The sequence below is a fragment of the Protopterus annectens genome, chromosome 9.part0, assembly GCF_019279795.1.
Source record: "Protopterus annectens isolate FY-2018-M chromosome 9.part0, PAN1.0, whole genome shotgun sequence".
In the NCBI taxonomy this organism is placed as follows: Eukaryota; Metazoa; Chordata; order Ceratodontiformes; family Protopteridae; genus Protopterus; species Protopterus annectens.
Genome location: NC_056743.1, coordinates 936772282 through 936786995, shown reverse-complemented (window position 1 = coordinate 936786995; position 14714 = coordinate 936772282). Strand labels below are relative to the sequence as shown.

At 44.7% G+C, this 14714-nt stretch overlaps 1 protein-coding gene across 1 annotated transcript in view; it reads right to left on the bottom strand.

The window, feature by feature from the left end:
* The window catches only part of SPATS2 (spermatogenesis associated serine rich 2), a 1115118-nt gene that overhangs the window by 9984 nt on the left and 1090420 nt on the right, over positions 1-14714 (bottom strand). The window contains exon 12 of the mRNA XM_044083679.1: positions 6876-7072. Coding sequence (XP_043939614.1) covers positions 6876-7072 — 197 coding nt within the window. The remainder of the gene's footprint in view (positions 1-6875; positions 7073-14714) is intronic.

The window sequence follows — 14714 nt, the reverse complement described above, 5'->3', positions numbered from 1 at the left end:
TGGCAGTAGCCCTAGTGGAGTGAGGTCTGATTCCAGCCGGAATCTCCTTACCATGATGAGAATAACAAAAGCAATACAAAAGCCAATCCACTTAGAAATAGTTTGTTTTGAAACAGGTTTCCCGTGAGAACCCAAAGCAAAAGAAACAAACAACTGCTGAGACTGTCTGAACCCTTTAGTCCTGCTCAAATAATAACGCAACTGCCTGTGAATATCCAAAGTGTGCAAAATTTTCTCCCCTTTATTTTGGGGATCTGCATAAAAAGTAGGCAAATGAATTGATTGGTTCAAGGCCACATTTGAAACCACTTTAGGCATAAAAGTAGGATTAGTACGCAGAGCTACCCTATCCTTATGAAAAATTAGGAAGGGTTCAACTGCCATAAGAGCCTGTAATTCAGAAACCCTTCTAGCAGACGTAATGGCCAACAAAAAAGCAGTCTTCCAAGACAAAAACTTTAACTCAGCAGTAGCTGCAGGTTCAAAAGGAGATAAAGTAAGTTTTTCCAACAGAAAATTGAGATCCCAGGCAGGAGTAGGAGCTCTACGTGGGGGTCTTATGTTCTTTGCCCCTCTAAGAAATTGCTTAAACAAAGGATGAGAGAATAATGGAGGGTCACAGTCATAGTGAGCAGAAATGGCTGCAGCATGAACTTTTATAGAGGAGAAAGACAAACCTCTGTCTAATAATTCTGTAAGATATTGAAGAGAAACACTTAAATCAGGCCTGGAAACATCAAAGCCCTTTGTTTTGCTCCAAATTAAAAATCTCCTCCATTTATCATTATAAACTTTCCTTGTACTAGGCCTTCTGGCCTCCAAAATAACATTCAAAACTTGTTGTGGAAGCTGCGACCCTCCAGGTTCTAGAACAGAATACGCCAGGCTGTTAGATGCAGGGACTGAATCCTGACATTGAGGAAATGATTGCCCTCCTGTGACAAAAGGTGCGGAATCGAAGGCAAAGGCCATGGAGGCTCCCGTACTAAACTCCTCAGCAGAGGGTACCAGTGCTGTCGAGGCCAATCTGGAGCTATTAGTATCATGGAGGGCTAGTCTTGTCTGACCTTCAAGAGTACCCTGGGGAGGAGAGGCAGAGGCGGAAAGGCATAGACGTGAAGATTGCTCCAACTGAATGATAGAGCATCCACTTTCCAAGCTGTGGGATGAAACATTTTTGTGCAAAACTTTGGCAACTGGAAATTTAGTGGAGAAGCGAACAGATCTATGTCTGGAGTTCCCCATATCACTGTCAATTTTCGAAATACATGAGGATCCAATTTCCACTCGTGGGGATCCACTATCTGCCTGCTCAACACATCTGCTAAGGAGTTCTGTGCTCCTGGTAGAAATCTTGCCTGAAGATTGAGGTGTAAACTGAGAGCAGTCTCCCACAAAATCATTGCTTGCCTGCAAAGAGGGTACGAATGGGTTCCCCCTTGCTTGTTGATGTACCACATGACAGTTGTGTTGTCTGTTAGAATCAACACTTGCCCTGGGTGAAGTAAATCCTTGAAAGCCATTAATGCAAATTGAACTGCTAACATCTCCTTCAAGTTGATATGTAAATGTTGAAGTCTGGCAGGCCACGTGTCTTGCACCCATTTTCCATTGAGGTGTGCTCCCCAAGCGTTGTCCGAGGCATCTGTCGTTAAAATCTGACACGCCTCTGGTCGGGTCACAGAGAGTCCCTTGTTTAGGTGACATTCCTGAGCCCACCACAAAAATTCCTTTTGACTGCAAGGTATTATTTGAATGACAGTGTCCAGATCTTGGCAGTGTTGTGTCCATACATTTTTGAGATACCATTGTAGCTTCCTCATATGCAGTTTGGCATTGGGAAGCACCAGAATACAAGATGCCATGAACCCCAAGGCTTGAAGGACTGTCCTTGCAGTCAGCCTGGACCATAGAGACAATTGATGGAAGTAAAGAGTAAGGTTCTTTTGCTTGTCCGGGGTCAAAAAGGCCATCTGGGAAGCTGTATTCAGTCTCACACCCAGAAAGCACATTTCCTGAGAGGGTACTAGACTGGACTTTGTTTCGTTCACAGAATACCCTAGGCACCTTAACACTGCCATCACATACTGTAGATGATGAAGAAGTTCGTACTTGTCTTGAGCAAGAATCAGGCAATCGTCCAAATAAGGATAAATCTGTATTCCTTTTAACCGTAAGAAGGCTATCACTGGAGCCAGAACCTTTGTGAACACCCTGGGCACAGTAGATAAGCCAAAGGGCAATGCAGAGAACTGATAATGTAAAGTCCCAGCCCGAAAACGCAGGTATCTCCTGCAACTGGGCCTGATAGGAACATGAAGATAAGCCTCTTTGAGATCCAGAGTTACCATCCAGTGATCTTTGCCCAACAGAGGTAGAAGTTGTTGCAACGTCAACATTTTGAATTTTGGAATGTCCAGGTATGTGTTGAGAATAGATAAATCCAAAATCGGTCTCCAAGTGTTTCCTTTCTTTGGTACTAGAAACAGGCGAGAATAAAATCCTAGGCCCACTTCTGACAGAGGGACCTGCTGTATAGCCCCCATTTGAAGAAGTAAAGAAATCTGCTTGTGAGCCTCTACCCTTTGCTGAGGAGGAACGTCTGGCATGCCTTTGAAAGGGGGCAATGTATGGAAATAAAACTTGTAGCCTCGGTCTATAATGTCCAACACCCATTTGTCCTGGGTGACTAAAAGCCAGTTTTGTTTGAAGAGTGCCAACTTTCCTCCCAAAGGAGCTGCCAGACAGGAAGAATCTGGCAGCTGAAAATGCAGGTCATTGGGCCTGTTTACGAAAGGACTGGCCCCTGCCCTCACCTGTAGATTGTGCAGGTGAACTCCACGTCCTAGGCCTGAAAGTACTCTGAGCTCTGCCCCTACCACGTCTAGATCTACCCCTAGACTGTGAATCAGAAGAAGGATAAGCCCATCCCTTAGTAGGCCAATTCCTGCTAAACTTAGGAGGCTGCACCTGCAAAAAATCTTTAACAGTCTGCATAGACTTAGCCTTGTCTTCCATTTTCTTCAAGACAGATTCCACAGGAGAACCAAACAAAACTTCAGACTGCAAAGGAGCATCCAAAATTCTAGTTTTAACATGCTCTGACAAATTCTGATCCTTAAGCCAGGCGTGCCTGCGAATAACTGAACCAGTGGCAGCCACCCTGGAAGAAGCCTGTAAAGCATCAAAACCACACTGCAAAGAATGCTTACCCACCTGTTCAGAGGCATGCACCAAATCCTGTAATTCTTTACACTCTATGCCCTCTGCCAAAGCATCCACTTTAGATTTTAGTTGAGTAAGAAGAAAATTCTGATACTTCAACATATGAAACTGGCAATTCAAAGCCCTCATTGCTAAAGTGGAAGAGGTATACACTTTCTTACCCCATCTATCCAAAGCTCTAGCATCTTTATCAATAGGAACTGGTTTCTTTACAACAGAAGCCCTGACACCCTTAGGTCCCTGGCTAATAGTTTCTGGGTCAGCCCTTGGACTCTTATACAGATATTTATGAGCCTCAGGTACTCTGTAATACCTGTCTGGCTTAACTGGCGCAGGAGGCAGAGAGTCTGGATTAAGGGAAGCTTCGGAGAAAACGTCTTGAACAACATCCAAAACAGGAGGTATAGCCAAGGGCCTATGTTGTGGTAAAAACAAAAATTCCCTAAGCCTCTTTCGGGAATCTGAGAAATCCTGACCTTCCCATTTAAAATGTTCCCTTATGGAATGCAGGGTTTCTGAAAAAGAAAAATCCTCTGGAGGAGAAGCAGAAGGAGTGGAATCCTCTGCGTCTGAATCAGAATAAGGAGGAAAATCCTGAATGTCTTCAGCCGAAGACTCTGAGTAATCTGAAGCCTGCTCTAAACTTTCCACCTCTGGCTCCACCCTAGGCCTCTTATCAGGAGGGGGCATAGAACCTCTGATTAAAGAAATTAAATCTTCTGCCATTTTAAGCATGTGCTTTTTAGGCACAGAACCTGCAGAACTAGGACTGACACCCGTGGAAGGCAAACCAGGTCTGCCTTTAGAAGGAGCCTTAGAAACAGAAGGAGAAGGCCTAACCACCTTAGGCAAGGAAGGGAGAACAGCAACCTGAGAGGCCCCCTCAGCCTGACCTGACTCCTGAGAGGCCACATCCTGCAAAATTAAAGCCTCCCCCCAAGACTCAACTGAAACCTCGGCTGGATCCACAGATTCCACCGTAGTTTCTAAAGAGCCGGCGTCCGGAACGGACGACTCATCTTGTCTGGACTTTAAAGATTTGTCTTTGCGCTTCTTCCCGGTAGCGGGCGTCGGAGGATCCGACGGCATATTATAATTACACCGCTTACCGAAGACAAGCCTAGCGCAATCTAACCTACGTTTAATGGTGCGCTTATTAAACCTAGCACAAAAGCGACATCCGGAATTAACTGAGGCAAGAAAAAAACAAAAATATTCCCCAACGGGGTACTTAGCCCAACCTGGTTTCGGTCTGAAACTCAGAATACGAAAATTTCAGAACGCCGAACGGCACTTGCAAACGCTGCTTCTGCATCGGACCATGCGGCAAAAAAGACTGAGGATATGACGTCGGTCATGCGCTTTAATACCCTGACGCTCTGATGTCAGATCTGAGCACCCATGACCGACGTCAGCCTAATACTTTGGTATTCGGGCCGACCGAGGACAGCGGATTACCCATATGTAAGGACTGCAGCAATGTGAGATGAAGAACATCATCCAGCTAATCCCATGGGGAAACTCCATGGGGTGGAAATGTAGCAGGCTGTCCCTGAGGTGGCAGGATGGCAGATTCCAGACCAGAGACAAAGGGAGCCAGGATGGACTTTGAGGACAAGCTCGTTAAAGATCTTGATGGGATTGAGAGAACCCTCTCTGCCATGTCAAAGGCAGAAGGAGAATGAACCCCTGGAGCTAGGGCTATAATTGGGGCCGTAATCCTCTGGATCAATGGGGAGCCAGAGCCAAACCTCCATGTGCCAAGACTCTGAGTGGAAGGCTCAGCTGAAAAAAACTCTGAGCCGAAACCACCCCCTCGGACCTTGCGCCGAGGCTACGGCTCTGAGACCCAGATGGCTCAGAGCATGTCAGAGCTGACCCGCTCAAGGCAATGGTCGGCATCAAAGTACCAGGTACCACTGGCGCCGTCCCCTCGACGCAGAGGTTTCTCAGACACGAGGACTCCTAAACTGGGGGGTTGGATCGGAGGAGTTATCAGGATGGAAGGGTGTCTCCACTATGAGGATTGAGAGAAAGAACCCAAAGCACTTACTCACACACACACGAGAGAGACAGTAGAAGGGGATAGAAGTGATAAAATTTTTTTTTTTGTTTTTTAACCAAAGCACCAACGCCTAAGAGCAAAGAGCAAGAAAAGTGAAAGGGAAGATGGAAAGGACTAAAGATAACAAGAAAACCCAGAAAAACTTACCCAAAAAAATTGCTTACAGCATGGACCATAATGCGAACATTAGACGCGCAAACGAGATCTGAAGGGAGGAAGGACACAAGGGCATTATGGGTAGGGGAGGAGCTTGCAGCTCAGATCTGATACTGGAGAAATGCGGTAGAGTCAGATCTGTCCAGAATTCGTGTCTCACAGGTTGAAGAGCAAATGAAGACAACAACTTCAGACCTATCCCTTTACCTAATCATAAATGTCTAAAACAAGTGATCTAGTCACAGCTGACTTCGATACATACTATCAATTATAACTCTGATAATATGGAGAATTTATGAATTTTTGATTACCGGTATTAGTTTTCTTGTACATTTATAAGCAATACTGCAGGTGCAATATCAGTGTGAAGGAATGTGTGAGCTGATGGTGTACTTCCAGTGTAATGCAACTGTGGAGTTGTTATATACAAATTCAGGAGGTGGGGGTGGGGGGGGGGTTGCAAATCACGGAATTTCTTTTGGCTACAATGGGTTTAGAAGAAGAATAAAGTTATCAGTTATGCTCAGATACTCTGTCATTGGATGAAATGAATACTCTGGATGTACACACCCACATACATATATGCACCATTATAATATGTGCATCTGTGTGCATGCGCATATGTACCTACACACAAGACACATACATATACATAGATATAAACACCAATACATACATATATCTATATACATACATATGTACACACACACACACACACACACACACACACACACACACACACACACACACATCTATACAAAATGGGTGACACACAAGTTGTTGAATCCAAAATGAAGCCAGCACAGCTGCTCAACTGTGCTGGCTTTGTTTATGGGTAGGATTGCCACACAGTGGGGAGAAAGGAATTTGCCCTTTGCTCACTGTACTGTGATCTTAGGTTTGGTATATATAATTACCAGGTGTTTGGGGGGCAGCCCCCCATGAGGGTGCAGGGGTCTTTCCTCCCCTGCAAAAAAAAGCTTACCATTCTTTTTCTTGTTTTTTTTCCTAATAGGATAAGTTTTGAGCATTTGTGCTCAGTAAGCTGGAGTTCAAAACAGTGCCTTTTTGACAAAGCAACATACACCTCACCAATATATCTACTAGCAATTTAGATGACCACAAATTTGGGATATGGGAGTAAACCAAATCTAAAGTAAAATTCAACATTTGTTATCCGAGTCATGCTTACATCAGTAAAACAAATGTTTCACATTATTTGCTTATTTTATCATAATCTAAATCCACAGCTGGTAACAAAAACAAATCAAAACTTGCTAAAGGATGTTTAAACATAAATATGGAACTTAAGCCATGGTTTTGTTACTGAATTCCACATAGATAAGCATATGTAATAGTACCAGCAAGTCATGACAGTAATTATTACCATAAGAAAAAAAATTTCTGTAAGCATTTTCCTCTATCCCACCTGTTTTGAAGGCTGGATGGATTGCGTGCCTGTGGTGGAGTTCCCCGAAGTGGTCTTCTTATTCAGTATTGTAAGGCTTGGGTGTGATGCACAGTCAGGAGTGCTGGGAGAAGACACGTCACTTGGGCTGGTCAGAGACACAGAAGAGATGGAACTACATCTTGATCTAGTGGAATAACTGTTCTTTGGATGAGTGACTGAAAAAGAAAAGGGACAAGGTATGCAATAACTATTAAGTGTTGCACTTTCAGTCTCTGGCTCAGTTAATATCACTTCAATGGTCACATAAATTAGTTTCACGGGTGTACAACAGTAGCTGCAAAGCTATTTTCATACCACCTTGAGCAATGCACAGCTGAGCAATGAAGGACTGAAGTGTTGAAAAATACAGACAGTGCAATTTTTAACAATGAGGGTACACACTACAGCCTTTCTACAAACATCTCTAACATCACACCTCTGAGTCTTGGGCTGTAAGAATCAGAACTTTGATAAGAACTGTAACACATCAAGGGATGCAAGTAAGGTACTACAGATGAACAAGTATAACTCATGAGACATTGTGTAACACAGTAGTCCTTAAACGCAGATGCAGTTATTGTATGTGTTTGTCACAACAGGTGAAACAGCATCATGCATTTAACAGTAAATGTCTCCTGACTGGCCCTACGACAGCCACTGCAAGAGAACACTTACCACAGCCTGAAAATATTGCAAACAAGGAAAATGAAGTAACAAGGAGGACTAAGTAACAAGTGATGATGAAGTCATGGAAAGCCAACAAGTATGGGAGTGTCTGTCGGTAATACTTTTTTTATGAAACTAGTCCCATCACTGACTCAGATGATCTGCATAGCCCATACTAAGTAAGAGTTCTGACTGCAACAAAGAATCTTAATGATTAATTGCATCTTAATTGTCAATGCAACTCATCGAAACCGTGAGTTTTACTAAGTAGTTTTTCTTCCCTTTTCCCTATATTGTGTGACCTGGAGATTTGTTGCACAAGTTGGGGGGTGCACTCACACTACACTCACAAAAGAATTTCTTCTACTTGCTGAAAAAAACACTTCACAAAACTCATTTTGATGAGCACCTTTTGGGTTATTCATTAAGAAGCCATGCAGTACATCAAGTTACTCATCTTATTAGGGATGTAGTGACTGTTCTACAGAGCATGCAAACAGTTCAAAGAGCAACAGTTACAGAATAAGAAGTTATGTACCTACCATAACGTTCCATGTTAGTTGTCTTCATCTCGTCTTCTTTCTTGCTGTTGGGGGATCGGAGCCGATCCTTGGCTCCAACTCGGCCATCTTCAATAGCTCGAGAGCTATTTACTGGCTCGAGGCTACCCCTTATCCCATGATGCCTAGTGATAGCTACCCAGATCTCATTTGAAACAGCTAATCCAGACATAAGAGAGAAAGCAGTTATCAAAAAAAATACTGGTTGTTCCATGCATTCTAATATATAGAATAGATTAGGAAGATCTAGCCAGAAGAACAACAATAAAAGAATACTCAGCCAGTGAAAAAATGGACTCCTCTAGATCCACTAGGACAGGGGACGGAGGGAGGGACGCAAGAAAGAAGGCGAGATGAAAACAACTAACATGGAACATTATGGTAGGTACATACATTCTTAATGTTAAGTTGTCTATCTCGCCTTCATTCTTGCTGTTTGGGACAGCATCCCTAGCACCTAACACCCTGGGTGGCTCAGTGGAACAGACTCTTCAGAACAGTGGAACCAAAGTCAGCTCTGCTCTGGGAGACCACATCCACCTTGTAATGAGAAATAAAGGTATGAGGGTTTGCCCACGTGGCAGCTGCACATATGGAATCCATGGGCAACCTAGACTGAAAAGCTACGGAGGTGGCTAATGCCCTAGTAGAATGACCTTTCGGTTTAATTGGTAACTCTTTGTTCCTTAACTGGTAAATAAAAGTAATAGTGTGGGACAACCATCTGGATAAGGTCACCTTGGAAACTGTGAGACCTTGTTTTTTAAGGCATAAGAAAGGAATAATTGGTCTGACTTTCTTATTTCTTTAGTTCTATGTAGGTAAAAACACAATTGTCTATGAACGTCCAATTTGTGAAGCTTGTACTCTGCCTTGTTTCTATGATTTGGGAAGAACACAGGGAGATCTATAGATTGGTTTAAATTATTTTCTGAGCAGACTTTAGGAAGAAATGAAGGATTAGTCCTCAGAGCAACTCTGTCCTTGAGAAACACCAGGTAGGGAGGACGAACACATAGTGCTTGAAGATCTGAGACACGCCTAGCTGAAGTGACAGCTACCAAAAAGAGTGCCTTCCAAGATAGAAACTTGATGGAGCAGGATGCTGCTGGTTCAAAAGGAGGCAGAATTAAGGAGGTTAGGACTAAATTAAGGTCCCAAGGAGGAGGGGGATCTCTCACTGGAGGTCTAAGAAGAGATGATCCTCTCAAAAAAGCTTTACAGAGCTTATGAGACAATGTTGTAATTTGACAAACCAATATGAAAATCAGAAATGGCTGCTAATTGTACCCTAATCGTAGCGGAAGCGGCCCTGGAGTGAAACAGTTGTGCTAGGAATTCCAGAATTTCATGGACTGGAGTTGAGAAGGGATCCACATTCCTAGACTCTGCCCAACAAGAAAAACGTTTCCATTTGCTAGCATAAGTTTTTCTCATAGTAGCCACCAAAAGGAGATGTAAGCGAACCAAAAAAACCTGGAACCTAAAACAAGTTCGCTAGGAGATCCAAATAAGGGTCAGAAACCAGAAGCCAGAAGTGAATTCACTTCTGGCTTCTGGTTTCTGACCCTTATTTGGATCTCCTAGTGAACTTGTTTTAGTTTTCTCATAGTAGACTTATTAGGGGAGACAATAATCTCACGGACTACTGGGGAAATGCTGGGAAGCCTGGCTAAGGTTGGAAGTGGAGCAACCAAGCTGTGAGCTGGAGAGTTTGGAGGGATTGATGCAACCCGCCTGATGGATGAATCAGGAGATCTGGAAGTGGGTCCAGAGGCCAGGGCTGATCGAGAAGGTAATGGTGCAGGAACGGGAACCATATCTGTTGAGGCCAGTAGGGGGCAATGAGGATCATTTTGCAACCCAACGATTTTGCTTTCTGTATGAGTTTCGGTATTAGGGGAAACAGAGGAAAAGCATAAAGAAGTCCCTGATGCCAGTCGTGGACTAGAGTGTCTCTGGGTATGTGACCTGGAAGCGGAAGAAGGGAGAAGTAGTTGCTGCATTTGCTGTTGAAGGGGGTGGCAAAATTATTGCAGCAAGGCTGTCCCCATTTGCGGAAAATAAGATCCACAACTTCCTGATTCAGAGACCACTCGTGAGGCATGAGGATAGCTCTGCTGAGTCTGTCCGCTATGACGTTGGATCTCCCAGGGATGTGTGTCACAATCAGAAAACGTTGGGAGGAAATCGCCCACTGCCAAAGTCTGAGTGCTTCTCGACACAGGAGGTAGGATCTGGTTCCGCCCTGCTTGTTGATGTACCACACCACTGACATGTCGTCTGTTTGAATTGCAATGGTCCCGGAAGGAAGAGAGTCTTGAAGAGCTTGCAATGCTAGGAGAACGGCTCTCATTTCTAGGACATTTATGTGCAGATGGTATTTGTGAGGTTGCCAAGTGCCTTGGACTGTCCTGCTCAGATAATGCCCCCCCCCCTATCAGGGAGGCGTCTGTCGTCACTGTGGCTACCGGAGGGGGTTGTATGAAAAGTCTGCCCTGAGTAACTAGTGGAGAGACCATCCTCCAAGAAAGGCGTCTTTTGCATGCCTCTGTGATCAGGATCATGTCAGACATTGGTAGCTCTTGGAAAGACCACTGCGTGAAAAGAAGCCACTGAAGAATTCTCATGTGGAAGCACGCTAGTGGGAGTAGAAGAATGGTAGCTGCCATGGAGCCCAGTGTTTGAAGGACATACCTAACTTGGACCCTTTTGTTCTGCATTAGGATTTGCACTTGTTGACGAATTGTGGACACTCTTTCCAGTGGCAACCTTGCGAACATATCCCTTGTGTTTAAGTCTGCTCCTATGTAAGTGATAGATTGACAGGGCAACAAGGCAGATTTTTTGAAATTTATTGTAATACCTAGCTGGGTGCAAGATGTGATTGTATAATCCTGCGCTTGTAGGAGTTGATGCCTGGTGGTAGCAGTGAGGAACCAGTCGTCTAGATATAGAAACACCTGGAATCCTTGATGTCTCAGGTGAGCCGTGACCACTGCCATACATTTGGTGAACACCCTGGGGGCTGTGGTGAGACCAAAGGGCAGAGCTCTGAACTGATAATGACTGGCCCCCACCCGAAAGCGAAGACATTTTTTGGAGTGTCTGTCCACCTTGATATGGTAGTACGCGTCCTGAAGATCTATCGAGCACATCCAATAGTCCTGACACACAAAGGGTAGAATGGACTGTAGCGTGACCATCTGAAACTTTGTTCTCTGTACAGATTTGTTTAGTCTGCTGAGATCCAGAATCGGTCTCCAGTCCCCTTTCTTTTTTTGGTACCAAAAAGAACCTTGAGTAAGTTCCGGATCCGTGCTGATCTGCGGGGACTTCCTGAATGGCTTTTTTTTCTAGCAGTTTTGAAACTTCTACTACTGCTTGCTCCTTCAGATTGGGTGGAACATCTGGAAGGGTTTGACTGTAAGGGGGTTGATGGAAGGGAATTTTGTAACCTCCGGATATAATGGACCTTACCCATCTGTCTCTTGTTAAATTTTGCCAGGCTTTTGGGTACAGTGAAAGTCTTTCCCCGACTGCCTCCAGAGGTGAGCAGCCGGGCAACCCTTCAGGGATGCTGGAAGGGCTTATCAGAGAAAGACTCTCTGTTGCCCTGGTTCTGCGGACCCCCTCTGCCACGAGGGCAGTGTCTACTATTGTTTCCCCCTCTGCCTCTGGAGGAAAAATCACTACGTGTGTCAGTTAAGGATCCCTGAGATTTACGGAACCACATCTTCCCACTCTTCTGACCCTTGAGGTAAGGTCTAGAGGAAGTGGAAAAATATACTCCCACGACAGAGACAGTCTTGCCTTCTTGCTCACACCTTATCAATGTGTCTTTCACCTGTGGCCCAAAGAGAAAGGAGCCATCAAAGAGGGTATTGGTGAAGGATGCACGAAAGGGTTCCGCAAAGTTACACAGCCGCACCCATGCATGCCTCCTAAGGGCTACACCCGTGCCCGCGGCTCTACTCGCTCCATTGGCTGCATAGGAAATGAGCCTCATGGAGGAGTTAACTACAGAATTAAGCATCACTAGCTGGGAAGCTACTTTGGCTTGTGCTTCCTCAGCTGTAGTATCCTGAAAGGCATCTCCAAGCTCTTTAAGGAGATCCCTTTCAAATAGAGTAAAATGACATAGATAGTTCAGTGACCTCATGGAGATGGTTGCTGAAGCAAACATTCACTTTCCATACCTGTCCATCGTCCTAGACTCCTTGTTAGGGGGATGAACAGATGAAGAGGTCTCCGCTAACCCTTTTTTGGTGGCTGCTGCTACCACCATGGCATCAACGGGCACACCTTTAGAAAGGAATTGCTTATCCTGGGGAGCTGTAATAAATTTACCAGGTCTCCCTGGAGTTGGTTCCACTGTGTCCGGAGCTGACCAAGCCTTTCAAGCCACTAAGGACTTAAGTGGGTCGAAAGGTGGAGAAACCCAGAAGGTGGAAGGTCGGGAACCGAAAGCATCCAGGAATACAGACTCATCCTCGGTAGGGGCTAGGGGATTCCAGTTCCCCCTCTGCCTAAGCATTTCCAGGATGTTCGAGAAGGAAACATCTTCAGAGGGGGATCTCAGGGATCCTTCCGATTCATCTAAGTCTGTATCAGAAGTGACAGACTCAGGGGAGTCAATGTGCTTCCTCTTGCACTTCTTCTTCCGAGGGGGCTCCTCTGAGTGGTCAGGGGAGATGTCGGAAGAAGAGGAAAAATACAGTTGTGTACCTACCATAAATGTAAATGTTCGAGTGTATTCACTGTTGCAGTCATTAGTCTTGGGTTATCCCTGTTGGCAGGCTACCCGCAGTCAGCCTGAATTCCAAAGTCTTGGTCCAGCATCGGTTGCTGTCACCTCTTCCCTGACGTCAGTGCACCAGGGGTATAAAAGATGTAGCCGACGCCATTTTCTTCAGTTTTACTTGCCCCAGATGTCAGGTGCCACCAAAAGGGCAGGCTAAAAATTATGCCAATAAACATGCATGCACTAAGGTAATCATTTCCTTCATCTACAAGGAAATACACCACATAGGTTGTATAGAATAGAGAAGTACAGATAAGACCCAGCAAAAGAAAGGGGGATGGTGGGAGGGTAACCTGGACTGCAACAGTGAATACACTCGAACATCTACATTTATGGTAGGTACACAACTGTACTATGTTCATCGTGTTTCATTGTTGCAGTCATTACTCTTGGGTTGAATCCCAAAGCTGAGGATGGGTGGCTGGGGCTAAATAGGATTAGGAGAGGTTATGAAGCCCTGCAGAACTGCAGTGGCAAAGCCTGCTCTGGATTTAGAGTAGAGAGGTAAGTGGTAGTGCTTTGTAAAAGTGTGCACTGAACTCCAAGTTGCAGCCTCTAAGATGTCTTTGGTTGGTACACCTCTGAGGAAGGCTGATGAAGTGGCTGCTGCTCTGGTTGAATGTGGCCTAACGCCCTTAGGCACTGATTTGCCATGTTGTAAATAGCAGAAACAAATGCAATGGCCTATCCATTTTGAAATAGTCTGTTTTGAGATGGCCTTTCCTTGTGATCCTGCAGCATATGCCACTAAAAGTTGCTCAGTCTTTCTAAAAGCTTTAGTTCTGTCCAAGTAGAAACATAGCTGTCTGTGTATGTCCAAATAATGTAGAAGTCTCTCACCCTTGTTCTTTGGGTGTGGATAAAAGGTAGGCAAGTGAATGGTTTGGTTAAGGGCCACACTGGACACCACCTTAGGCATAAATGTCGGGTTTGTCCTCAGAGAAACCCTGTCTGGATGGAAAATGATAAAAGGTTCCACAGCCATGAATGCCTGTAACTCCGAGACTCGTCTTGCAGAGGTTATTGCTAGGAGCAGAGCTGTTTTCCAGGATAAGAATTTTATATCAGCTGTTGAGGCTGGCTAAAAAGGAGGCAGTGTGAGTTTTTCCAAGACATAATTGAGGTCCCATGCAGGTATTGGTGTTCTCCTTGGAGGTCTTATGTTTTTGGCCCCTCTGAGGTACTGCCTTAGCAATCGATGAGAAAAAATAGGTGGTTCCGTATTGTAATGAGCTGAAATGGCAGAGGCATGGATCTTAATTGATGAAAAGGATAGGCCTTTGTCCAGCATCTCAGTTAAGTATTGTAAAATCTGAGGAATATTTGGTACAAACGTGTCAATTCCTTGTGCCTGGTTCCAAGCACATAATCTCTTCCATTTTTCTGCATAATATTTTCTGGTACTGGGCCTCCTGGCCTCCTTAATAACATCCATCACAGCTTTGGAGAGAGGAGTGTTCTGAATGGCTACATTATTCGCCATGCTGCCAGATTTAAGGTCCTGAGTTGGCTGTGCAGTATCTGATTGTTTTGTTGGGTCAGTAAGTGAGGAATTTGAGGCAATGTCCAGGCTGGACCTTGAGACAAGTTCTTTAGGATTGGGTACCAGTGCTGGCATTGCCTGTCTGGGGCAATCAGTATCATTTTTCACTTCTCTTGTCTGACCTTTAGGAGTACCTTGGGGAGGAGAGGCAGTGGAGGAAAGGCATACACTGTTATGTTTTTCCAGCTGAAGGATAAGGCATCCACTTTCCATGCTTTCTTGTGATAAGTCCTTGTGCAGAATCT